This window comes from Capricornis sumatraensis, chromosome 22 (genome assembly GCF_032405125.1).
Source record: "Capricornis sumatraensis isolate serow.1 chromosome 22, serow.2, whole genome shotgun sequence".
Taxonomy (NCBI): Eukaryota; Metazoa; Chordata; class Mammalia; order Artiodactyla; family Bovidae; genus Capricornis; species Capricornis sumatraensis.
The window spans coordinates 21,961,542-21,986,277 of record NC_091090.1 but is presented as its reverse complement, the minus strand read 5'-3'; the positions used below and the strand labels follow the sequence as shown (position 1 = coordinate 21,986,277).

Sequence of the window (24,736 nt, the reverse complement as noted above, 5' to 3'; positions counted from 1 at the left end):
AGCAGATCTTCCCAACCCAGGAATCAAATTGGGGTCTCCTGCTTTGCAGGAGCCCTTACGTTATGGGCTTCCCCAGTGTCTCAGCAGTAAAGAATCTGCCTGTAGTGCAGGAGCCACAGGAGACATGGGTTCAGTCCCTGCGTCGGGAAGATTCCCTGGAGGAGAAATGGCAACCCACTCCAGTGTTCTTGCCTGGTGAATCCCCATGGACAGAGGAACCTGGTGGGCAACAGTCCACGGGGTCGCAAAGAGTTGGACATGACTGAAGCACCTGAGCACTGCTCTGCACAGCCTGCTGGGCACAGAGCCGGGCCCTGGGTGGCAAACCCTGCACCCCCCGAGTGGAGGCCATGGGAGGCGCAGACAGAGCGCTTCATCTTCGTTCATGTGTAAGGTTTGAGCTATTGTTTAAAACGCCTGTTCCTTATTAAATGGCTGACCTAATGTTTCCCCTTTATCTCTGTAGTGGTGGAGATCCAAGAAGGGAAGACGACTATAGTAAGTATTGTCGAGCTGGCCACTTCCAACCTCTGTACCACTTGGAGCTGCCTGGCTCCTCCTCTGAGGAGAGGGTAGGAGCCCCAACTGGACTGGCTTCAGGATTTGCTCCCTCTGTGACCATAAATCCCGCATCTACTATTTTCAACCTGTGTGCGGGAGTGTGGTTAATCAGGAACAGTCGCTGTGTTGGACTGAGGCATCTGTTACTTGATTAGAGTGGCCTTTTGTATGACACGGGCTCAGAAGTATTTGCTGCTGTGTTTTTTGGCGGGCAATAAGTCAGTTTTCCAAAGGGGAAACTAAGGCAATGGCAAGGCTAGAAGGAGTAAGTTGACCCCAGGCCAGGAGCCTGGATCTGTCTCTTTCCTTTCTGGCTAGAATGACTAAGCTACTCCTTCAGTGAGGCTGTGAGGAGGTGACACTTTCTGGGCCCTGGGCTCATAGCTGGCGCCCTAGCCCATCTGGTGGTGAGAAAGCTAGACGCTTTTTCATCCCCTCTACTCCTCCCCCAACCCCCACCCTCACTGGGCCCATCTCACCTCCCTTCCTCAGGGAGTCATGGGGCCTAGATTATCCTATAATCCCTAAAAGACAACGTTGTTTTCACATGGCCTTCTGTGCCTCCCAAGAAATTCTCAACCACTCCACAGAGTTCCCAGAAGCCTCTGTGGCTTCCATGTCAACCAGGGATTTAACCCTCTGGCAGCTAGCCATGCACGGCCCTCCCCAAGGCCTTCTTATCCCCAGGACAAGCCCTTAGGGTTCCCTCTTTGGGTCTTTCCCAGAAGGCTCCCTCTCAATCTTTGTACTTGAGGTTAAGACCTCAAGGCAGTTCTTTCTAGGGACTCGCATCCCGTTAAGAATAGTTCCCTTATCCCAAACTGAAACAAGCGTTCACCCTGGAAACTCCATGCTGGTGGAGAGAAACTCATTGGGTTTCTCTGTGTGCAGAGTGTTTTTCCTGTGGGGCATGAATTTGCTATTTGTGGAACGAACTCAGAGGCGTGTGGTCCCATGAGAGCCCTTGGGGAGGGAGCCTAGCCATGCCTGGAGAGGCAGTGCCATGGCTGACTTTGGGTATTACTCATTGTCAGAGTCTCACGTCTTCATCAGTAAAATAAGATCATGAATCTGCCCTCGCTAGGCTGTGGAGTTAAATGAGATGATACATGTGGACCATTATCAGCACAGAGCCAGGCCTGTAGTGGGGAGTGTGTAAATGTTAGCTGTCCCCGCCCAGGCCCACTTTGACCCCCTCCCAAGACCTTCCATGCACCTGCCCATTTTCCCGAGCTCTTGGCTCCATTTCTGGCATCGCTAGGGTGGCATTGCTGGAAAGGCAGTAACAGCACCCTGCGCAGCCAGCTTCTTTGCCTTTTGCCACTTCTCCCCTGGGAGAGTTGCTTCCCTCCCAAAGCCTCTCAGACTTGGCCCAGCCTCACTCTCATAATCCGTGGCCTCAATCCAGCAAGGCTGTCTAACCTCCCCCTCCTGCAATTGGAGCTGACACCCAGGTCACTGTTTTATTGCGCTTAGTCTCTCCAAGGCTGTGTCACAGGACACAGCAGCCATGGCGGAGGTCACTTCACACGTGGCCCAAGTGGGGTGTGAAAGGTGTCATCCAGAGTGCTGAGAGGAAGCAGCCAGGGGACTGTGTCCCCCGCTCTGTGTTTTTAGAGGGGGGGAGGGGGTGTGCACACAGTTGTCTGCTCGTGTAGGCCTAGACCAGGTTTCTTAGCCCAGCACTATTGGTGTTTTAGATGGGCTGGTTCTCTGCTCTGGGGGCCTGTGCTGTCTGTCATAGGATGCTTATTAGCAGCTTCCCTGCTAGGGGCTTCTGTTAGGTCCATACCATTTCTGTCCTTTATCGAGCCCATCTTTGCATGAAATGTTCCCTTGGTATCTCTAATTTTCTTGAAGAGATCTCTAGTCTTTCCCATTCTGTTCTTTTCCTCTATTTCTTTAGATTGATCGCTGAAGAAGGCTTTCTTATCTCTTCTTGCTATTTTTTGGAACTCTGCATTCAGATGCTTATATCTTTCCTTTTCTCCTTTGCTTTTCGCCTCTTTTCTTTTCACAGCTATTTGTAAGGCCTCCCCAGACAGCCATTTTGCTTTTTTTGCATTTCTTTTCCATGGGGATGGTCTTGATCCCTGTCTCCTGTACAATGTCACGAACCTCATTCCATAGTTCATCAGGCACTCTATCTATCAGATCTAGGCCCTTAAGATGGGCTCGATAAAGGACAGAAATGGTATGGACCTAAGAGAAGCAGAAGATATTAAGAAGAGATGGCAAGAATACACAGAACTGTACAAAAAAGATCTTCACGACCCAGATAATCACGATGGTGTGATCACTCATCTAGAGCCAGACATCCTGGAATGTGAAGTCAAATGGGCCTTAAGAAAGCATCACTATGAACAAAGCTAGTGGAGGTGATAGAATTCCAGTTGAGCTGTTTCAAATCCTGAAAGATGATGCTGTGAAAGTGCTGCACTCAATATGCCAGCACATTTGGAAAACTCAGCAGTGGCCACAGGACTGGAAAAGGTCAGTTTTCATTCCAATCCCAAAGAAAGGCAATGCCAAAGAATGCTCAAACTACTGCACAATTGCACTCATCTCACACGCTAGTAAAGTAATGCTCAAGATTCTCCAAGCCAGGCTTCAGCAATACGTGAACTGTGAACTTCCAGATGTTCAAGCTGGTTTTAGAAAAGGCAGAGGAACCAGAGATCAAATTGCCAACATCCGCTGGATCATGGAAAAAGCAAGAGAGTTCCAGAAAAAAATATTTCTGCTTCATTGACTGTGCCAAAGCCTTTGACTGTATGGATCACAATAAACTGTGGGAAATTCTGAAAGAGATGGGAATACCAGACCACCTGACCTGCCTCTCGAGAAATCTGTATGCAGGTCAGGAAGCAACAGTTAGAACTGGACATGGAACAACAGACTGATTTCAAATAGGAAAAGGAGTACGTCAAGGCTGTATATTGTCACCCTGCTTATTTAACTTATATGCAGAGTACATCATGAGAAACGCTGGACTAGAAGAAACACAAGCTGGAATCAAGATTGCCAGGAGAAATATCAATAACCTCAGATATGCAGATGACACCACCCTTATGGCAGAAAGTGAAGAGGAACTCAAAAGCATCTTGATGAAAATGAAAGTGGAGAGTGAAAAAGTTGGCCTAAAGCTCAACATTCAGAAAACAAAGATCATGGCATCCAGTCCCATCACTTCATGGGAAATAGATGGGGAAACAGTGGAAACAGTCTCAGACTTTATTTTGGGGGGCTCCAAAATCACTACACATGGTGACTGCAGTCATGAAATTAAAAGACGCTTAATCCTTGGAAGGAAAGTTATGAGCAACCGAGATAGCATATTCAAAAGCAGAGACATTCGTTTGCCGACTAAAGTCCGTCTAGTCAAGGCTATGGTTTATCCTTTGGTCATGTATGGATGTGAGAGTTGGACTGTGAAGAAGGCTGAGCGCCGAAGAATTGATGCTTCTGAACTGTGGTGTTGGAGAAGACTTTTGAGAGTCCCTTGGACTGCAAGGAGATCCAACCAGTCCATTCTGAAGGAGATCAGCCCTGGGATTTCTTTGGAAGGAATGATGCTAAAGCTGAAACTCCAGTACTTTGGCCACCTCATGCGAAGAGTTGACTCATTGGAAAAGACTCTGATGCTGGGAGGGATTGGGGGCAGGAGGAGAAGGGGACGACAGAGGATGAGATGGCTGGATGGCATCACTGACTCGATGGACGTGAGTCTGAGTGAACTCTGGGAGTTGGTGATGGACAGGGAGGCCTGGCGTGCTGCGATTCATGGGGTCGCAGAGAGTCAGACACGACTGAGCGACTGAACTGAACTGAACTGCTAGGAGCTAGGGACCCATCCCCACCCCACCTCACCCACGTGGGGATGATCAGAATTGTTTCATTGTCTGGTGTCCCCTGAAGGCCAAATCATGCCTGGTTGTTGACTTACCTGTGTTAGAGCTGGAAACTGCAGTTTCTGCTAAGAAGGATATGTGGGATAAAGGGTGAGACTTCCTTTGGACTACACATCCCTGGGCAGTTTGAAACTTTTTACCATGTCCATGGATTACTTTTTCCCAAAGCAGGGAGAGGGAAGCATGAAGTTCTGGAGTTTTTGTCTTTTTGAGGATGGAAAGCTAGCATGCAGCAGATACAACACACCTCTTCTCTTGCCACCAGCATTAAGTTCAGTTTCTGTTACCCTCACAGGTCACCAAGCCCAGCTCTGTGGCCACCTGAGACCCAGTGTCCACCAGCCGTGTTCAGGCAGAGAGGCCCATTAGCTGCTCCCCCAAGGCCTCTAGAGAGGAAGCCTCACCAGCTTTTGGGGGTTCCTCAAGGATCGGGGTCTCCACACAACTCTCCCCCTCATCAGCTCTCTTTCTCTGCCTCCTAGATTGAAGGCCGAATCACAGGGACTCCCAGGGAAAGTCCAAATCCCCCCAACCCCTCCGGCCAATGCCCCATCTGCCGCTGGAACCTGAAGCACAAGTATAGCTATGAGGTGAGTCTGCGCGTCTCAGAGCTCCGTTTCCCGCGGGCTTAACAGGCGTCTCACGGAGCCACCAAGACAGAAGCATTGTGTCCAGTGGCTCTCAACGCTGAGTCCCGGGGGAGCTTTAAAAATGCTCAGACCCCACGCCTAGATGATTCCGCTGGCTTGGGATGGAGCCCGGCCATCATTATTTTTTAAAGCTCCCCAGGTGACTCTAATGTGCGCCAGGGTGGAGCGTCCCTGACTCAGTTCCTGGTCTGGTTGCAGGCAGCTCAGACCACCGGGCCCTGGAGCCCAGTCTCGTAGGGCTGTGTTCCTGAGGGATGGAATCAGTCTGGGCTTGGTTTTCCTCCTTGTGTAATGAGGGTGTGTCTTGAGAGTCCTCACTGTGATCTGAGGGCACTTCACTCTCTTCCCACACTGGAGCTACAGGGACCCCTGTTTGCTGTAGCTCTTCCAGAGCTGTTGTTTCACGGAGAGATGATGAGAGCAAACAGTGGTAGGGGCATAATTCACTTTGTTTTCACAATATCCTGGTGAAGCAGGTACCGATTTCCTCCTCGTTTTACAGATGAGGCAATGTGAGGCATGGCAAAGTTAATGCACTCGCCTCAGATCACATAGCTAGTAAGTATCAGACCTGGGATGCACTCTGGGGTATGAAACCCAGGCAGAGCCGCCAGTCCCAGCTGCTATTCTGCATCATATCTGGAGATGAGGCTGGCCTAGGGGATGGACACAGCCCTGGAGAAATACATACTTGTCCTTCAGAGTTCTGCTGGTGACATTAAGCACCCTATTTTTAGGTTTCAGGTGATTCAGGCTTTGGGCCAGTTTGACCTGCATGTTGTCCCTGTGCCCCTCTGTGGAATGGGATGACTAAGGGCAGAGATCCCGGTCAGGTGGTAAGAGCAGGAAAGGCCACATGCCCATGGGATCTGAACAGAACAACCCAACTAATCTCCTGGGCTGGGAGCCTTGGCCTCACACCACCCCAGGGTGGGGGGATGGCGGTATTCTTTCACCCTATCCCCGCCCTTTTGCTGATGGCCACTTGGAGTAACAGGGAACTTGCAGGCCACAGGCAGTGCTCTCAGCTTCTTGTGATATGGAAGTTTGTAGGGTCCTGGCCATACCTAGGATTCCAGCTGTGGATGGGGAGGGGAACCCACACCTGCCTGACCACTGTGGAGTACTCTTCCTACCAGCCGTTTCCAGGAAATGGACTTGGTTCTGTTTATCAAGCAGAAGAAATCCAATCCCCTCCAAGGTAAAGGCTGGATAAGTTGTTTTCCTTTTCACCCCTTTCTGCTCAGGACAGCGCCACTCTGAGCTGCAGAGAGCTGTCAGCCTCCTTGGCAGCCTGCAGTGGGGGCAGCGCTGGGGCTGTGAGCCCCGTGTATTATCCCCAGATAATCCAGTCCAAGTTCTTTTCATCAGATTCTGAGGATTATGGGGGTGGGAATTGGGGGCCTGGGTCCCCCAGGAGCTGACCAGTGATTAAAGCAAATCTACAGTTATACAGTGAGGTGCCTGCCAGGGCAGCGAATCCATGTGAGGACCAGGACTGTGGAGGCAGGCATGTCAGGCCCCTGGGGTGGTGTGGGAGACTTTTTCTTTAACCCCTGCCATCCTGTGAGAGTTGAGAGGGGACTTGCTCTCTCTGGATGCTGTCTTTGTTTATCATTATTTCCTTGACTCATCCAAAGAAGTCATGGTTCAAAGGAAGCCCAAGAATCCATTCCCATCTGGGCACAGGGGGCGTAGAAGATGTGGGATTTAGCTTCACAACTTGACCTCATCCTCCTCAGCTTATTGCTGCCTGGTGCTTCTTTCAGAGGGCATGGCAGAAGGTGGAGGGGCTCTCTGCATGTCTTCTGGGCTGTGGTGTGTAGGCTGTCATATGTAGACTTTGGGGGCAGAAATGGTACAGGTCTTCCCTCTTGTGTGTAAATACATAACATACACCCTATGTCACCCAAAGAAGATAACACACTTTTCATCACCAGGAGAGATACTGTGGGTGCATGATAGCTTGTTAACCTTCTTGAAAAGTTCCTCTTCTCTCACCAAGTCTGTCGGAAGACTGTCTCATAGAGGAGCTGAGAACTCTTGGGGTTGATGACGGAGCTAGGAAATCTTGCTAAGCTGGGATTGAACTTGTTGCAGTGGAGGCAGTGGGCCTGAGTGCAGAGCTCTGTGTGGAGAGAATGGTCTCAGGTCGCTCTCAGGGTGGCGTCAGCCCCTGACAAATGCCAGCCACAACAGTCTACCCTGCAGGCCACTTGGCCCTGGCTCCCTGGCAGCCAGCACCCGTCCACACGATCCTCCTCTCCTGTCTTCCGCTTCCGCTAGGATGTTCTGTTGCTCAGTCAGTTCATCCGGCCACATGGGGGCATGCTGCCCCGGAGGGTCACCGGGCTGTGCCAAGAAGAGCACCGCAAGATAGAGGAGTGTGTGAAGATGGCCCACCGAGCAGGTAAAGGGCCCTTGGGCAGAGGGGGCAGGGGGCTGTGGGCATCATTACACCTTCCACCCCTAGCTCCTCCTGAAAGAGCCGTGTGCGTCCAGAGACTGCATTATACTCACCCCCCAGTGCCAGCCTCCCACCCCCTTGGGCTTTCTGTTCAGCCCCCAGAGCTGCAGAGGGAGTACAGAGACCATCCTCTTAAATGCTTTTCCCTCCATTCAGGTCTGCTCCCAAATCACAGGCCCAAGCTTCCTGAAGGATTTGTTCCAAAGACCAGACCCCGACTCAACAGGTACACAGGCCTGGGCTGGGGAGGCCAGCTCCTGGAGCTCATCCTGCAACTCAGGAAAGCTGGAGCGCTCTGTCCCTTCCAGCCTGAACGCCACCCCCACCACCCAGTCAGTCCCACCACGGTGCATGCCTGTTACTGTCCCTCTGCCAGCCTCAGCATCTGTCCTTGTCCCTCCCCAGCAGGGCACTTGGCCCAGGGGTAACAAGGGTAAGGAGATCTGCTGGTTGGGCATTCGAATGTGCTAATCCTCTGTTTATGACATCATACTGGGTTGCTATGGGAATGTCAGAGCAGTTCTACAAACTTTCAGTAATAGCACTGGGGTTATTAAAGGGCAAAATGAGACTTTGGAAATAGAAATGGGAGGGCTCTCTGGGGTAGGACCACGTATAGAGCTGTCAGATCATATACTGTAAAACTTGAAGGCACCATCCATGTAGACTAGATTCTGAATGTTCTCCCTAGAGTTGTACAGTTAACAACCTGCTCAGCTGCGTATGGCATCCCATGAGATCCTGAAGTTTTATGGAACAGGAGAAAAAGATTGATTCTAGAAAGATTCTAGAATCAATCAATCTGCCTTTCAGCCTGAGCAGGGTGGCCCCCTCTGGTGTAGGAACAGGTTCCTGTCTAACACTCAAACAGCTGTCTCTGACATTACCACACTACACACTCCTGGAACTACAATACTGTCTTATTGAGAGTAGATCCAGGTCTGTAGAATTGATGTTGGTGTTTCTTGTTCTGTCCTATCAACGGCCCTCCCTCCTTCAGCCTGTCCTAAGGCCACTAGATCTGCACTCTTCGGGTGGAGCAAAGCAAGACCCCCACCCCCAGCAAACCTCCTAGGCTGATCCCCAGCAGAACCCGGCAATGGAGGGTGGAAGGCCAGGCAGATACCGGCTCTAGATTGCTGGGCCGGGGGTGCAGGGCCAGAGCTGGGTCTTCACTGACTCCTTGCCAGCACCCTGGCCCTTTGCCCATCTCCACCTGCACCTCCCGCGCTGCCAGCTGGGCCATCTGCCAGCAGCCCTGGGGGAACAGGACATATTAACTTCCTCTTGCCTTTCCCAAATATGCTGTGGACCATTTGGGAGTTGAGCCCACCCCCACTTCAACTTGTTAAGAGACAGGAGCAGGCCTGAGGATACAATCCATCCTGCCCTCAGCCTCTGAAGCAAAGCCAGGCTCCCTCCCGTATATCCGGTGTCCATTAGTGTGACGCGGGATTGATGGTGTGTGGGGGCTCGTGGGGCTGCAAAAGGCCCTCCTGGGGAGGAGAGGGAGTCCTGGCTACAACTAGGGACTTGACTATTGTCAAGCCATGCCATCTCCTTCCCCGCCCCTTCCAGAGAGGTAGGAGGAAGGAGCTCGATTAGTAGGGAACCTTGGTTCTTAGAGCTGGAGTAGTCCCAGAGCGCTGACCGGAGGCCCCAGCCCCTCCACAGCAGCTGCTTGCTCCTTGTGGCACAAGCATCAGGCCCAGGGCCAGCCGAAGCCCAACTTCCCAGGGTCTCTCCAGGGTGGGAGGGACAAGGGTGGGCGGAGGGGTGCAATAAGGCAGCACCTGTGGAGAGCCTGGTGTGCTTCAGGATCTTCAATCCCAAGGAGCCTGCTTCCACATCCCACCTCTTCACCCACCCCTCTGAAGCCAGGGAGACACCAGCATAGGGCCCTGTCAGGTCCCAGCACCACCAGCCACAGCAGAGGCGGCTCTGGGCCCAGCTCACTGCACAGAGACCTCCCTGCTGGGGGGCTGACAGCCACCCAGTGGTCGTCAGAAGCCCTCTTGCCTGCGCACCTCACACGTGGTGTGTAGTCCTACAGCTTTTACTTCCTCTCAGGACTCAGAAGACGGAGGTCCAGGGGAGCTCAGTTGAAATGTATACATTAGCAGTACTTTTTCACTCTTTTTTTTTTTTTTAACTTTTTCACTCTTATCTAAAAATTTTCAGCCATGGTTATTCATTTTTTTAATTAAAACTTCTCATGGGAGGGTCTCCAGAGGCACTGGGTTGAGCCCTAACCTAGTGGAAGCAGGGGAGGATCCTGGCCTTTGCCGAGGCTGAGCTTTCAGGACGAAGGGTGGGCCTCTGGATAGGATCCCAATTTCGTTCTGAACAGAGTAAACCCCAGTCTTAGCCGGCATGAGCCACTCTTCCCGGAACTGTCAGGGCCCTGCCGTCCCCAAGGAGGCCAAAGGACTATGAGCGGCAGCCATCTTTCCCCTTCCCCACTCATATTACATGAACCTTCCTGGCCTACGTCTGCACCCACGGGCCCTCACCCTTGGCTCCCATGGCCTGCTTGAGGGTCAAGGGTCAGGGGTCCTCTGCCAGTTATGGCTGCCCAGGCTTGTTCCCTGAGGGCTGGGGTGGCAGAGTGAGCCAAGTGGGGGAGAGGGAGGGATTCCTCCAGGCCCTTACATCAGCCTCTCCTCTCCCCACGACTGGGCCAGAGAGGGCCGATCTGCTCTCTGAGTAGCCTTTTCCTCTGCCTCCTCCCCCAGCAGATACACACGCACACACACTGGCAACTCATAAAGACAAGCGAGCATGTGGCCACACATGCGTGCGGCCGCCAGAGCCCAGCCCATCTGTTTACAGCACACCGGGCAGTTGCTCCCAGGAAAAGCCCCTTCTCCTCAAGAAAGGAAAGCTGGTGAAAGTGTTTGGTTGACCAAGTGCAGCTTCAGCCCAAGGGGCCCATGCCCGTGGTCTCTGCCGCATCCTGGGCTGCCAGCCCTCATGGCTGCCTCCCATCCTCCCCTAACAGGTACCTGACCCGCTGGTCTCCCCGCTCCGTCAAGCCCATCTACAACAAAGGCCACCGCTGGAACAAGGTGCACATGGCTGTGGGGTCCCCCCTCCTGAAGGACAACGTCTCCTACACGGGCAGGCCTTTGGTGCTGTATCACTGACTGAGAGCAGGGCCTCCTGAGAGCCTGAGCTCATCCTACACTCCCACCCCATCCCACCAGGGCTGCCCGGCTCCTCCAGTGCAGATGGCATGGGAGGGCGGCAGGTCTGCTCCAGTGCCCGGGACCTGCACCACTACGGTGCTGGGCGCTGGCGGCAGTCAGGGCAGGTGACCCTGCGCAGCTGCGGTGGTCTCACGACTGGCCTGGGCTCAGGGCTGGGGCACCGGTCCTTTGTCTGAAGGAATATTATAAACCAGGCTTGTGCTCCCCCGCTGGGTGTGTGCTCACTGCTTGGGGAGTGCGGGGGGCTCAGCCCATTTCTGGCCAGTCACTGCGCATTGAGTCACCTGGCTCTGGTGGTGGGCCACGTGGGCGCATCGAGCGGAGCTCACGGCCACACAGGTTCCCTTCCTCTCTGTTGACAGCCGTTGGCTTTTTGTTAGGCTGCCCGGCCTACGTGCAGCTCTCTTCTGAGTCCAAGAAGCTGCCCTCCTCAGAGGCCTCCTGGCTGCCACCTTCTCCCCCATGCCGTTCCCTCCCACCATTCTCTCTTGTTAGCACATTCCAGCCCTCTGCCACTTGCTCTATTTAGAGCTGGGCCTCTCCTCAGCCTGGACACCAGATGGAGGTGGAGGTGGGGGGAAGCAGCAGCACAGAACCGACTGACCAGATCCACCGCCTTTATGAAAACACTGCTCAGACTCTGCATACCCCCCGGGCAGCCCGCCTACAGCATGAAGGGCAGGTCTAGGTTCTTCTCGCCGGTGCCCACGTAGATGTAGCCATAGTTCTTGGTGCGAGGAGCGTGGTAGAAGGTGAGGCCGGGCCAGAGCAGGCTGCGCAGCACCACCAAGGCATTGCCCCTCTCCATCTGGACACTCCAGGACCCTGGGGGGTGGGGAAGAGGCAGCAGAGGGCAAGGCCTGGGCATCGTGGAGGCAGAGCCTGGCCGGGGGTGCGGAAACCCCAGCTCCAGGAAGCCAGGCCTGAGCGTGAAGGTTCCACTGGGAAAGGGGAAGACAATTTAATTATCCCGGCGCTTTACTCCTCTGATTGCCTTTGAGCCATTTCACTGCTCATTAAAGCCACTTCCAGAGGGAGGGCGAAGGAAATGAAAAGAGGTGGAACTCAAAGCAGTCCATTTTGTTCCTGTCAGCAAGTCCAGTGACAGGTTGCATGGGGGAGGAAGCTGGGTCACCCGTGCACAGGCGGAGCGGGGTTGGGGCTAGGCCGGGGAGACGCCAGGCTCCTCTCTTCCCTGCACTCGGGCTCGCTGGTGGCCTGCTGTCCTGGTGCACTTCACCTCTCTTGCAAAATTTTGCTCCAGGCCCAGCAACTTAACTCTGAGATGGATGAGACCTGTCCAGGCTCACATAAAAGTGTGGCCTTTTCAGGGCTCCAGCTCAATAGCCCTTTTCTGGCAGCTGGTAGACTGAGAGCCGTCCTTGTGGGAGGGGACTTGGGCCGCAGCTAATGAGCCTTTGTCTGTCCTGGGTTCTGCCCTGGTTTTTGCTCCCCAGACGGGAGCAGCCCAGCCTGGGGCTGAGTTGTGCAGCCACGAGGACTTGGCGGGAAGGGCCTGATCCAGCTCCAGAACCAAGGGAGGGAGCCGCTGTGTGGGAGGAAGGAGCCTGGGAAAATCGCCCCTGGATGCAGATCTGGAGCTTCTATTCCCCTGCGCCGAGGCCTCTCCCAGCCCAGCCGCAGCTCTGCCCCAGCCCCTGCCAGAAAGGCAAATGCTTTGAAGGTTTTGGTGCTGGACCAGCCAGTGATGCACTGAGAACTGCGCCGAGGCCTTCATCAGCTGCCAGCCCAGCCCGGCTGCCTGGCTCCCGCTGTGCCGCTGCCCCCAGGCCGCCTCCAACCATGGCCCACCCCATCACTCCACACCCAGCAGCCTTGGAGCTCAGGCCCCACCCACCAGAGGCCACCCTGATTACAAGAGACCTGACCACCAGGCACCCTTTGCCCTGATGGCAGCTCAGCCCATCTCAGGGCTCCAGCACCTGCCCAGGTCAAAGCTAGAGCTTTTGGGGTATATGTAGTCTTGGTGGCCTTAACCTGCTTGGGGGGTGCCCACGCAGGGGCCACCTCAGCACTGTGCGGTGGCCTGCACCAAATACCACCAGCCAAGGTTGAGGTGATGAAGCAGAAGCCACAGTATAGGCTTGACCCCACTCCCCCAGGCCCCCTCAGTGCCATCCAGATAGCATTGAGAAAGAAGAGTGTCCCTGGGTTCCCAGAGCTCTGACTGGGACACTGCCTGGGGGGGTGCGGGTGGTCAGAGAAGTGGGGAGTATCTCCCCCAGCTCCTGCAGCTTGCCTCTCTGGATCCCTGAGATCTTCCACCTCATAAACCTGCCTGTAGGTTCTGGAGCCATAGCCTGTTGCTCTGCTAGGCATTCATTCCAGAAAACAGATGGCCTAGGGGTAACAGGAGAGGGGGTGTGACAGACCAGTGTACAGTACACCAGTACACCGTATGCAGCTTCAGGCCAGAACACAGACCCCCAGAAGGTAACCCCTTGTCAGCTCCCCATGCCAGTCCCCGCAGCAGCATCTGGGGAGTCCCTCTGCTCCAGGAGTCCACAGCTACAGCCCCCTGGAACTGAAAAAGATCAGGCTCTGACCACCCGGAGAAGGCAGCTTACAGCCCCACCGGCCCCCACCCTGGGCCAAATGCTGCCCTGGAGAAAGAACTGGAGTCCCCCAGCCAGACACACTCAGCAGTTCTCTGTCTCCAGTGCTGTGGCATACCCTGAGCAAGGACGGTCCTGGCTTCCCCGGTACCAACCTGCCCACCTAGGGCTTGGCCACCTCTTGCTTCTAGTAGGTGGGGGAGGGGCCAGGCTCATCAGGGACTCCCTCTACACTGGCCAAGCAAGAGCAAGGAGAAACAGGGTTCCCCCACCAGGGTTGGGGATCTGTGCCATGCAGGCCCAGGGTGCTGGCAGAGTACAGAAGTGGTATGTACAGGGCTGGCCAGCCAATGACACTACTTCCTCCCTCCCCTTGCATTCCTGTCACACTTCTGTCCTTCCCTTGTCCCTGGCTCAGCTTGTCGCCCAGGAAACACATACTCTCAACGTGCCAGGAGTCACGTAGCATCTACCTGGGAAGCCAGGCTCTTGCTTTCACCTTCACCCACTTTTATTGCTGCAGCTGCTGGCAAGGCTGGGCCTAGCCAGCCACCACCACTGGGACTCTAGGGGAAGCAGCCTCCTGCAGCCCATGCTTCTCCCAAGTCTCCCCAGACCTCACCCTCCAGCCCCCTGGCAGCCACTCTTCTCCACAAGCTCTCTTTTCTGAGGATGTGGTGGGATACAAGCTGGTAAACGAGGAATGGGGCCTCCTGCATGAGCAGAAGTCCTCCTGGGCCTTGGGGGTCTCACTCACCTTGCCAGTGTGGGAAGCTCAGGCTGGGAGATGCTCATCATGGTTACATTCCCCTGCCCTCCAGGAAGAAAGGCAGCCAAGTTCTGAGATTAAGTTGGAGGAGGAGAGTGGACCAGGCTGGAGTTCAGGGCTGTCCAGGGGCAGCAAATGGCTTAAATCCACTCAGACCAGCACCGCACAACTTGTCTCACACACACAAAAATGGCCACAGGCCCCTTTTCAGAGCAACCACTCCCCGACACCAGGGCCACAGCACATGGGAGGGGGTGGGGGCGGGGACACGCTGAAGAGTTCCCAGTCTTACTGATAGGCAAAGCCAAGCCCCTTGGTGCAGAAGGCCGAGCACCTGTCACCTGAACCTCCACTAGACTGGAAGGGAGGTGCCACCTGCATACCCCCTTGAGAGAGGGCTGATCCTGGACCCTGCGTTGCCCACCCTCTCAAGTGCTGTCTCCCCTGTCCCCCACCTCTTCCCAGCCATCACTTACTAAAAGCTGCTTTCCAGGCAGGCAGGCCCCTTGCTGCCCTCTGCTGCCTACTCTGGGCACTGTGCTGGAACCCTGGCTGCTTCGTAGCCGGCAGTCCCTGAGATCTCTGCTCCAGCCCAGAGAGAGGCGCTCTGCCCTCCACCCGCATGCTCTGCTTCCTAGGACACCTATGCGGCACCTGCTGTTTATATTGCCACTTCCCATCCTGTTTCATTTGATCTTCCCAAACGTCTGTGAGGCACGGATGGTGCCTTGTTCTCAGCAGCATCTCTGGTCCCTGGGACATACTAGCTGCTCAGTGACTATTTGCTGACAGCATAGAAGGTTAAGGAGCGTTGAACAGCAGAGTACTGCCCAGAAATCTGGCATCCTGACAGTGCTCCGTGTCTCACCTAGCAGCAGCCCAAGCTCAGTGAACTCCTGGCTGTTGCCCTGTGTCTGCCAGAAGGATGCTTCTGCTGCCAAACCCTACTCCCACAGAACTCCACAGACCCCACGGCACAGTGGGACAGCTCGGAAGGCCACAAGTGGCTCCAGGCAACATTCTTACATCCTCTCTCCAGCCGAGGGTGGTCCAGGGACCAGCTGCTGAGCACCTGGCCAATCCACATGGCCACAGAGAGCAGGAGTCCCATGGACTGCCTGACCCATTCCTGCTCACAGGTGACACAGGGTTCCCCTCAACAGTTGCCTCAGACCCAGAAAGGAAGCTGATCCTACCTGGGCAGATCCCATACTTCCCGCCAGTCCTGGTGCCCCAGGGAACTCTTTGTTGGGACTTTGCTTCACTTAGCAACCCAGCCATTCTGGCTACTGTCTGCTTGGTGGGGGCAGCCTCCCAGCAGCTCCTTCTGCTCTTTCAGGGGCAGATACTGCAGGGAGTCTGGGAGCAGAGTCAGAGGGGCTGCTCTCCCCCAGCCAGCCACATTTCCTCCGCCATACTGCAGGCCCCACCAAACCATCCTGAGTAAAACCCGGCCAGACTTCCTGCAGGCTTTCTGGTGGTGGCTCTGGGAGAAGGGGAGCTGGAGGCCCAGAACTGTGGAGTTTCCCAAAGTCAGGCCAGGAGCATATCTCCCCTCCAGCCCTCCGACACAGGAGACTCCGGGAGTGCTTCACTCCTAAGGCTCCAGCACTAAGGACAAGGCGCTGTTGGGGCGTCAAATCATCAGTTGATCTCTCAGCCCTGAGGCCCACTGTTAGTGCAAGAAGTCTAGGTTCCGGCGGGGGGGGGGGGGGGGGGAGAAGGCCCCCTTGTGTCACCCAGCGTTCTGAAGGGACAGCCTCATCCACTGGCCCTGGGCTCCCTTCTGCCGCAGCTGAGAAGTCCTCACTGGGCAGAGCTTTCCAGCCATGCTCCGAATCGGGGAGGGGCTGCTGCCCCCAGATTAGGGGTGCTAAGAGGACTTTTCTCAGTCGGCCATGCAGGCCCTGGCACTGGCTCCCACCACCAGTGTTCCTAACTCCCTTTACCAACCAGGGATGTGCAGTCCCCATGAGCCCCTAGTCAAGTGGGGAGCACAGAGTTGGAGGAGGTAATGGGAATCTGGAAAGTGTGTCTGATGGTTAAGAAATTCTCACCCTCTATAACCATCTCCCTGCCAGGTCCGAGACCCCCAGTCTATGCTCAGGGAGGCTTGACTCTGGTGCCCCCGTGTGGTGGAGGCCAGCATAGCCACTCTGCTGGCAGCCCTTAGCCACCTGTAACCCATGGCCCAGCCCCCGGGGCACTACAGTAGCCCCAAAACGGCCTCCAGAGCCCTGGCTTGCCCTCTGCATCCATTGATGCCGCCACTGCCTTGTTATCGCAGATCTGCCTACAAGCCACCAGCAGCTCCTACTGCCTTGGTCTACTCCTAGGGTCCCACGTGGCTCAGTGGTAAAGAATCTCCCTGCAGTGCAGATGTGAGTTCAATCCCTGGGTCAGGAAGATCCCCTGGAGAAGGAAATGGTAACCCACTCCAGTATCCTTGCCTGGGAAATCCCACGGACAGGGGAGCCTGGTGGGCCACAGTCCATAGCATCACAAAGAGTCTGACACAGCTGAGCAACTAAACCCTCCTACCCTTTGGCCCTTTAGGCCCTCCCTAGCCTGCCCAACCCCCCTCTAAGGCCTTTTTGCTACTGAAAACAGTATCAGTAATACTTATTGATTTTTACTTGAGTCCTTAATGTCTTAAGTGAAGTCGCTCAGTTGTGTGCGACTCTTTGCGACCCCATGGACTGTAGCCTATTCGGCTCCTCCATCCACGGGATTTTCCAGGCCAGAGTGCTGGAGTGGACTGCCGTTTCCTTCTCCAGGGGATCTTCCTGACCCAGGAATCGAACCCGAGTCTCCCGCATTGCAGGCAGACGCTTTACCCTCTGAGCCACCAGGGAAGCCTTCGATGTCTTAAGCACTAGCATAAATGTTTTGTGTATGTGTTGTTATTTCATTTAATTTTCATAACAACCCAATGAGGTAGAAAAGATCAATTTTCCCCTTTTAGAAATTGAGGTACAAGGGAATTGAGGGAATTGTCTGAGGTGGCCAGGTAGTACACAGCAGATACAGGATTCCAACTCAGGCTTTCTGGCTCCGGAGCCCTTGCGTGTAATGACTACTGCCGCCCCACCTCTACCCTGAGTTCCAGCCCAGTTGGGTTGCTCATCACTCCTCAGAAATGTTTCCCCCTAGTGATGGGGGTGACTCCTGTCCTGCGATTCCCATCGTCCACTGAAAACACCATCTACTCGACACCACAGTTAAGGCCAGAGCCTTGGAGTCTAATGCTTTAACACATACTGTGTCCTTGGATTTAACTCTCTGAGCCTCCAGTTTTTTCATCTGTAAAATGGGGATAATGATATAATAGTATCTAACTCACAGATCAGCTGTGAAGATTAAAATGAACTAAGAAAAAAAAAAAGAGGCACGGGAAAGACTGGGTACAGTGCCTGGCACACAATAAGCAGTGTCGTTGCTTTATGAGTAGTTCCTAGAATCATTGTCTTTGCCATCATCAGCAACAGATCCCTCCAGCTCTCAGAACACCAGGCATGGGGAAAAAAGCAGGGCTGCTGAGGCAGTGCCTCGGGTGTGGCCCCTGAATGCCCAGAGCCTGGCACCTGTCCTGGGATGCAGAGCCCAGCAAGAGCATCTTCCGAGGATGTGCTCATCTCTACTGGGGGAGCCCAGGGAGGAACCGGGGTCTCTGACCCCCACCAACTGTGGCTGTGTGCCTGGGCCAGGTGGGCCTTGAAGCACAAGAAGGTCTCTGAAGTTGTATGTTTTATGATTTAAAAGCACACTTAGCAGGAGACAGACGTACAGAACTCATTTCCTTAGCAGGTGGTCCTCTACAGGTCAGTTGGCACCTACTCCCTGAGCACCAGCTGTGTGCCAAGCACTGGATCTAACCCCGAAAACCAACCGTGAAGATGTATATACGGCTACTATTTTCAGGGATGTTTTGGTGGGGGGAAATTCCCAACTTGCCTTCATTCAAGATTGATATGAAAATCAAGAGAGACTTCCTGTCTGTGGAAGTACCTGGAAGACAATCCTTTTGTCTGCAAACATTTGAAGCTGAGCCCTGTATTGGGCCCTGGAGGAGCCTCCTACTCAAGCCCCCATATTGAACTCCCAGTTCCCACCCAGGCCATGGGTCCCACTCTTAAGAGGGAATGGCAGGTGGCATGGCCCAGTGTTCTGACCTGGGGGTGGATCCAATGTCCTCCAAGTAACAGGCTGTTACCTTTGGGGATGTCGTGCTCCAGAGAGTCCATGAAGTCTAGGGATGGGTCGAGCTCAGCCTTCTCCAGCAAGGTCTTGTTCTTCAGCTCAACAGGCTCCCTGAAGTGGAAGTAAGAACTCAGCTTCTTGGCTTCAGACAAGGACAGTCCTACAAAGGGGCGGCAGGTAGGAAGGGATGGTCATCCCCAAGCCCCACAATCCCCTTCCTCTCTGATTGGCGACCACATGGAGGGGCTTGCAAAGGGTTCAGTCAGCTCCTGATGGGGAACTGAAGGGCGGCAAGGGACCAGCATTTTCTCAGCCAGAACTTGGCTCGGCCCCTGCAACGAGAACAGACTACGGAGGAGCAGCGTGAGGAAAGGTGGGGAGCCCAGCCCCGCACACAGCCCTGAACTCAGGTGGCCAGACGCTCTCTCAACTCAGGCATAAAAGTCAGGGTCCAGTGACGCCATTCGGCAGGTCCTCCCAAGTGATGTGGCGACAGTTATTCCTTCTCTGAGAAAACAGGTAGGTTCCCCTGGACTCCCAGACGTGTATCTGACTGCGCTCGGGAAGGGAACTTACCTTCAAAGGTCCGATTGACATTGATAGGTCCAAAAGGGGTCTTAAAGAGGGCGCCTCTGGGGATGACAGCCACAGCCTTGTCGATCTGGTCAATAATGGACACCAAGCGCATCTCTTCCTTGATCTGGACCTGAGAAGACAGGAGACAAGTTATCCCGCTGGGGTGCTGTGCCCAGTCAGTCACGCCTGGTGCAAGCGCCCTCTGGATGTTCATCTGACCTGGGTCATCATGCAGAGATGCCAGGTGCATGGAAATTCACCATGAGTGAATTTCTTGCCTGCCTTCCCTCCCTCCTGTCCTTTCTTAAGTTGGTAATACATACCGCTGGTGAGTACGATATTTAAACCTTTTTTTAAAAAATAATAAAAAGCAGCGTCTCATCTCATTCCTGGTCCCCCAGTCGCTGTCACTGGGAGCAGACACCATTAACAGTGTTTTATATACCGGTCCAGAAACAAACCATTCTGTCATATTTTAATGTTGCTCATTTTGCCTTTTTAAAATATAAAAGCTATCATGCTGACTGTAGAATATCTGGGTGATATAGAAGTATTTTATAATATACCTAAGAAAATTAAAGCCATTCATAATCCTACTTCCTGAAGGTAATCGCTGATAACATTGGTATAATCCCTTCTATTCTTTTTTTCCTATGCCTATATTCAAAGGAAAATTAGAGTTACAGTTTATATAGTTTCTTGTCCTGCTCTTTGACTTAACATCATTTCTCAAACATCACTCCATACTGTAACATGTTTACACAGATGAAATTTGGTTAGAATCAATATCAAGGGCAACCCCAACCCAAACAAAAGGACTTCATAGAGATGTTTGGGAGAAAACAGCACTTGACAGGGAAAGGGTCACTGGGAGACCCCAGAGCCATTCAGCCATGTATTTCCCCTGGGCTGCTGATTGGAATTGTTTACAAAGGAGATGGAAACTAAATAAGTGTCTAGGCCAGGTGCTTTAAATACATCACCTTGGGAATTCCCTGGCAGTCTAGTGGTTAAGATCCTGTGCTTCCAATGCAGGGGACGTGGGTTCAATTCCTGGTTAGGGAACTAAGATCCTGCAACCCTCGTGGCAAGGCCAAAAAAAAATGGCACCTCATTTAACTTGTACAAGCCTCAATTCTACAGAAGAGAAAACAGAGGATGTAGAGGTTGTCCGGCAGACGGGGGTTTGTAGCTGAAGCATCACAGACCTAGACCCAGACATTTGGCCTCACCCAGGTTCAAGGGCAAAGGTTGGCTTTTGAATCACAGGTTTGTCTAGTTTCAGAAATTGGGTTATTTTCCAACCATGCAATCCCATATTTTAATGTTGCTTATTTTGCTGTTTTTAAATATAAAAGCTGTCGTGCTTACTGTAGAATATCTGGGTAATATGGAGATATTTTATAATATACCTAAGAAAATTAAAACCACTCATAATCCCATCTCCTAAAAGTAATCGCTGCTAACAGTTTCAAGTGAATGTATTGTGTGTGTGTGTGTGTGTGTGTGTGTGCGTGCGTGCTAAGTCTCTTCAGTCGTGTCGACTCTGCAACCCTGTCAACTGTAGCCCGCCAGGCTCCTCTGTCCATGGGATTTCCAAGGCAGAAATAGTGGAGTGGGTTACCATGCCCTTCTCCAGGGGATCTTCCCAACCCAGGGATCAAACCTGCATCTCTTATGTCTCCTGCATTGGCAGGCTTGTTCTTTACCACTAGTGCCACCTGGGAAGCCTGAATGTGTTATCTAGTGAAATACAAATCTATACAAAAATATAAGCACCTGTGCACATCCCCTGACCCCAGAGCAATGCACAGACTGCTTCTTCCTAGCTCTGGCCCCATAACCCAGCTCTCCCGAGAGCTGCCCATCCCCTTGCCACCCTGTCAACATTCAGGAGTGATGTCACCCTGGGCAGGTGACTTAACAGAGGTTTCCTCCTCTCCACCCCCCGGAGGCAATGCACCAGCGTCCCAGGGCACCAGGTTGGAGCGAGGGGGCTGGCACGGAGCCCCAGGGCCCGTGGCCCCAGTGGCTGTGATGATGACCGTGCGTGCTGCCACCAGTGTCCACCAGCCCAGCCCCCTGTGTTCAGGCCCTCCTCCTCTCGCCTTCACTCACCGGTACTTCTTCCTCAAAGGCCTTCTCGCCATCGTTCACCTTCTGCGGCTCAGTGTGTTCATACTCATGGGAGGGGTCCCCCATGAAGCGACCCCTCACCACAGATGTCTGTATCTCCATCTCCTTTGTGGCGGGAGGCAGGAGGCTCCACTCCATGCAGTTCAGGCTGCCAACAACATCCGCGTGACCCCGATTCTAACTCCCCCCTCATTCCAGCTTCCTGTCTCTGCCCCTTCTCCCAAAGGCCTGAGGCCCAAGAAAGGCTGGTGGGAGTCACACCTTTCCCCCTTAGAAGCCACAAGAGCCTGTGGTGTACCCCACCCCATATGTGATGACATACAACTGAATTTCTTAAAAGCTTCAGTCTGCCAAGATTCCAAGAGTGTCTTCCTACATATCTGGATTATGAGACCGCAGATGAGTTTCTGGAAGCTGAATTGCCTTAATTTCAGATCCCTCTGCCCCAGAGGGCCCACATCCATGCTCAGCCTGCCTGCTGAGCTGACACACAGCCATCTCCCCCACGCTTCTCCCGGCCCAGGCTCTAGGAGCTCTCCTCCTCTGAGAGCTTCAGGAGCATCGCCAGCCCAGTCACTTCTTTCTCACACCCTGCCGGGAGGGGTGTCTGCCTGCTCCTCCCTCATCCGCCCAGCACCCACATCCCCAGCCTGCTCTGTGTGCCCTCTTCACTCTCCACTGGCTCCTTCACAACATGAAGATGCCTCAGCTTTAACAGTCCTCAAATCCATGCCCCTCTGGGAAATGCCCCTTTCCTGCCCCTCCCTCCTCTTCCCCAACTCTGGATCATACTCAAGAACATTTTGCCCTGCCAGAGCCCTTCCTCCTCACCCCGTTTTCACTCTGACCACTGCACCAGGATTCCCTGGCACCGCAAGAAACTGCTCTGAAGAAGGCCAGCCATGGGACCTACAAGCCAACACGTGCATTTCCATGTCTGCTTCCTTTGACACCTCCCCTTCTCCAGCCTTAAGCGTTTCCGAGGATCTATTCTCACCCCTCTTTGGTCTCCAGTCTCACCTACCTGACTCCCAGAACCCCAGCTGCTCCCAAGTGCATGCCCCGAATCCAGCCACCTCTCACCACCTCCACTGCTTCCACCCTCACCCAAGCCACCGCCTACTCTCACCCAATATCACAGCAGCTTCCTAACTGGTCTCCCCATGTCCGTACCTGCTCCCGCTTCAGTCTGTTCCCCACCCAACTGGGAAAGCCGGACCGCGACTCTGTAGACTCTCCCAGTGACTTCCCACTGAGCCAAGCACTCACAGGGCCCTGCACGCCTGTCTCGGCCTCGCTGACCTCATGCTGTGCAGTGGCCCCTCACTCACTCCTCTCTAGCCACACTAGCCTCTACAGGATCCCACAGGTACACTAAGCACACACCTGCCTCGGGACCTTTGCACTTGCTGGAATGCTTTTCCCTCAGATAAACACAGCTCACTCAGTTGCCTCAGGTCTCTTCTCAAATGTTACCTCCTGAGAGAGGCCATCCCAGATCGCCCTTTTTATAATAGTACCTGATCCTGTATTCCCTGTCTCCCTTAGCACTTAGCACCAATGCTAAGCGTATGCAGTATATGTGTGTGTGTTTATTGTCTGTCTTTCCTCCCACCCCCAACACACACACTAAAATGTAAACTCCATGAAGACAAGGACTTTAGCACTGAATTCCCCATGTCTAGATCAATGCCTAGCACATACTAGGGGCTGGAGAAATAAAAACTTATTGGAATACAGTGAGGTTCAAATCTCTATCTTCAGTCCAAATTTTTCTTTTGGACTCCAGATCTGTACTTTAATATGCTTCCTTACCACTCTTCCCCATGGCACCTGACAGCAAACTCGCTGGGCCTCCCCTAGTACCTCCTGAATTCTTTCCCAGTGCGTGGCACCAGCCCTTACCCAGCTACCTAAGCTAGAAGGAAGGGTCAACCTTGACCTCCTCTTCACCTTTCCCCATTTAGTCACAAGTCCTGCCACTTCTACCACTGAAATCTTTCCAAGCCCACCCCTCCATTCCTTCCTCCTGTCAGTCTGCAACAGATATCCAAATGCTCGCCCACTTTCAGACCCTTCTGCCCACTCAGGTCCAAGCAGACTCTTCACTGAAGGCCTTCAGTGGCTCTGCATAGCCTATGGACAAAGTTCAAATCTCCTGGCCTCTCCATCGAGTTCAACATTAACACCCTAGGCTGCCACTGTCCTGGTTGCCTACCCTCTGTTCTCCCAAACATCCCAAGTGAGCTCCAGCCAGCAAGGCATGCCTCTGATTGGCATGCCTTTCCCCAACTCCTTCCTGGAGAACTCCAGGTCATCTCTCAGATCTCAGTAATCTTATTAAAAATTGCTCTCCGAGTAGCATTGAAATATGTATACTACCATATGTGAAACAGAGCGCCAGTCCAGGTTCAATGCCTGAGACAGGGCGCTCAGGGCTGATGCACTGGGACAACCCGAAGGGATGGAATGGGGAGGGAGGTGGAGGGGGGGGTTCAGAATGGGGGACACATGTACACCCATGGCTGATTCATGTGAATGTATGGCAAAACCACTACAATATTGTAAAGTAATAAGCCTCCATTTAAAATAAATAATTTACAAAAAATGCAAAAGGAATAAATAAGATCTTAAAGCTGAGATCTTGAAGGCAAAAAAAAAAGATGCCCTCCAGGAGAATGTTGCACCCTGCCTCCCCTTCGTGTACACCTCTGTCTTAGTTTTCAGATGCTTTGCTGTAATTGCTGGGTGTGAATAAATTGGAGATAGGGAGAGTCTTAGCCATCTTTTTAACCCCAGGTCTAGCACGGAAAACATTCAGTCAGTGTTGGATTGCTGCATGGATAGATAAATGAAGTCTCCAACTTTCTTCAGCCTGAACAGAATCCTTGTAAGATGGGGAGCTCCCCATCAACGGGGTAGTCAAAAGGAGGGTGGATGGTCCTAAATGGAGTGTACAGGAAAAGTTCCTCAATTCTAAATCCCTTTCCTTCCATTCCACATTCGTTCACTACTTCCTGGAGTGCCTCCTATGAGCTAACACCTCCACCCCAAATGCTTCAGGACCCATTTCCGAAGAGCTCCCCGCTACCCCTCAAGGGTTCTGACCCTTCTCCAAAGTAAAGCCAAACTTTAGTTTGGACCCTTCTCCAAACGTTTCTCTTTGGAAAGCCAGGTCCACCACAGGGCTTCTACTCCGGGTTTTCATTCTCCGGAAGCTTTCATCTTGCCCCTCTTCCGTTCTTGCCCTGCTTCCATTATTAAACCATCAGCCTCTAAGTTTCTTTGGCGCCCCTCCCCAGGTGTCCTCCCGGGGCTGCTCTCTCAGATCTCACCCCCTCGCTTTCTAGAACCCGCCCCTTTAGGTCCTACCTCCCACTCACCCCTTCCCGGCCCGGTAGCCCTCCCCTCAGTATCCCCCTGCGGCCTTGGCCAGCCTGGGCGCCCTCTCCACCTGTACAGGGTCTTGCGAGGTGCGAGCTGATCCTCGCTCAGGCCCTGAGCGATGTAGTAATCGGCGACGAGGCCGAGGATGCGGCCCCAGAAGAGGACCCGATCGAAGCGGTAGTCACGTTTAACCAGCATGAGAGAAGTCAGCAGCGCGGCCCGACGGTCTGGGCTAAGGCCCTGCCCACTGCCAGACGCCAACTCCAGTGACAGCAGGAGGCTTTCCGCGTCCAT

General features: G+C 53.5%; 2 protein-coding genes across 3 annotated transcripts in view; one reads left to right on the top strand and one right to left on the bottom strand.

Annotated features, from left to right (window-relative positions):
* MRPS18A (mitochondrial ribosomal protein S18A) overlaps positions 1-11,712 on the top strand; it is a 19,006-nt gene extending 7,294 nt beyond the window's left edge. The window contains exons 2-6 of one of the 2 annotated variants that reach the window (XM_068960761.1): positions 467-498; positions 4,955-5,062; positions 7,409-7,532; positions 7,746-7,815; positions 10,591-11,712. In XM_068960761.1, coding sequence (XP_068816862.1) covers positions 467-498; positions 4,955-5,062; positions 7,409-7,532; positions 7,746-7,815; positions 10,591-10,735 — 479 coding nt within the window. In that variant the 3' untranslated portion in view covers positions 10,736-11,712. The remainder of the gene's footprint in view (positions 1-466; positions 499-4,954; positions 5,063-7,408; positions 7,533-7,745; positions 7,816-10,590) is intronic. The other variant, XM_068960762.1, reaches the window with a different exon arrangement.
* Positions 11,445-24,736, bottom strand: RSPH9 (radial spoke head component 9). Its single transcript, XM_068960760.1, has 5 exons — positions 24,510-24,736; positions 21,038-21,203; positions 18,920-19,004; positions 18,357-18,503; positions 11,445-11,623 (listed from the first exon to the last, which is right to left on the bottom strand). The coding sequence occupies exons 1-5, from the start codon at positions 24,734-24,736 to the stop codon at positions 11,463-11,465; spliced, it is 786 nt and encodes a 261-aa protein (XP_068816861.1). The 3' UTR covers positions 11,445-11,462.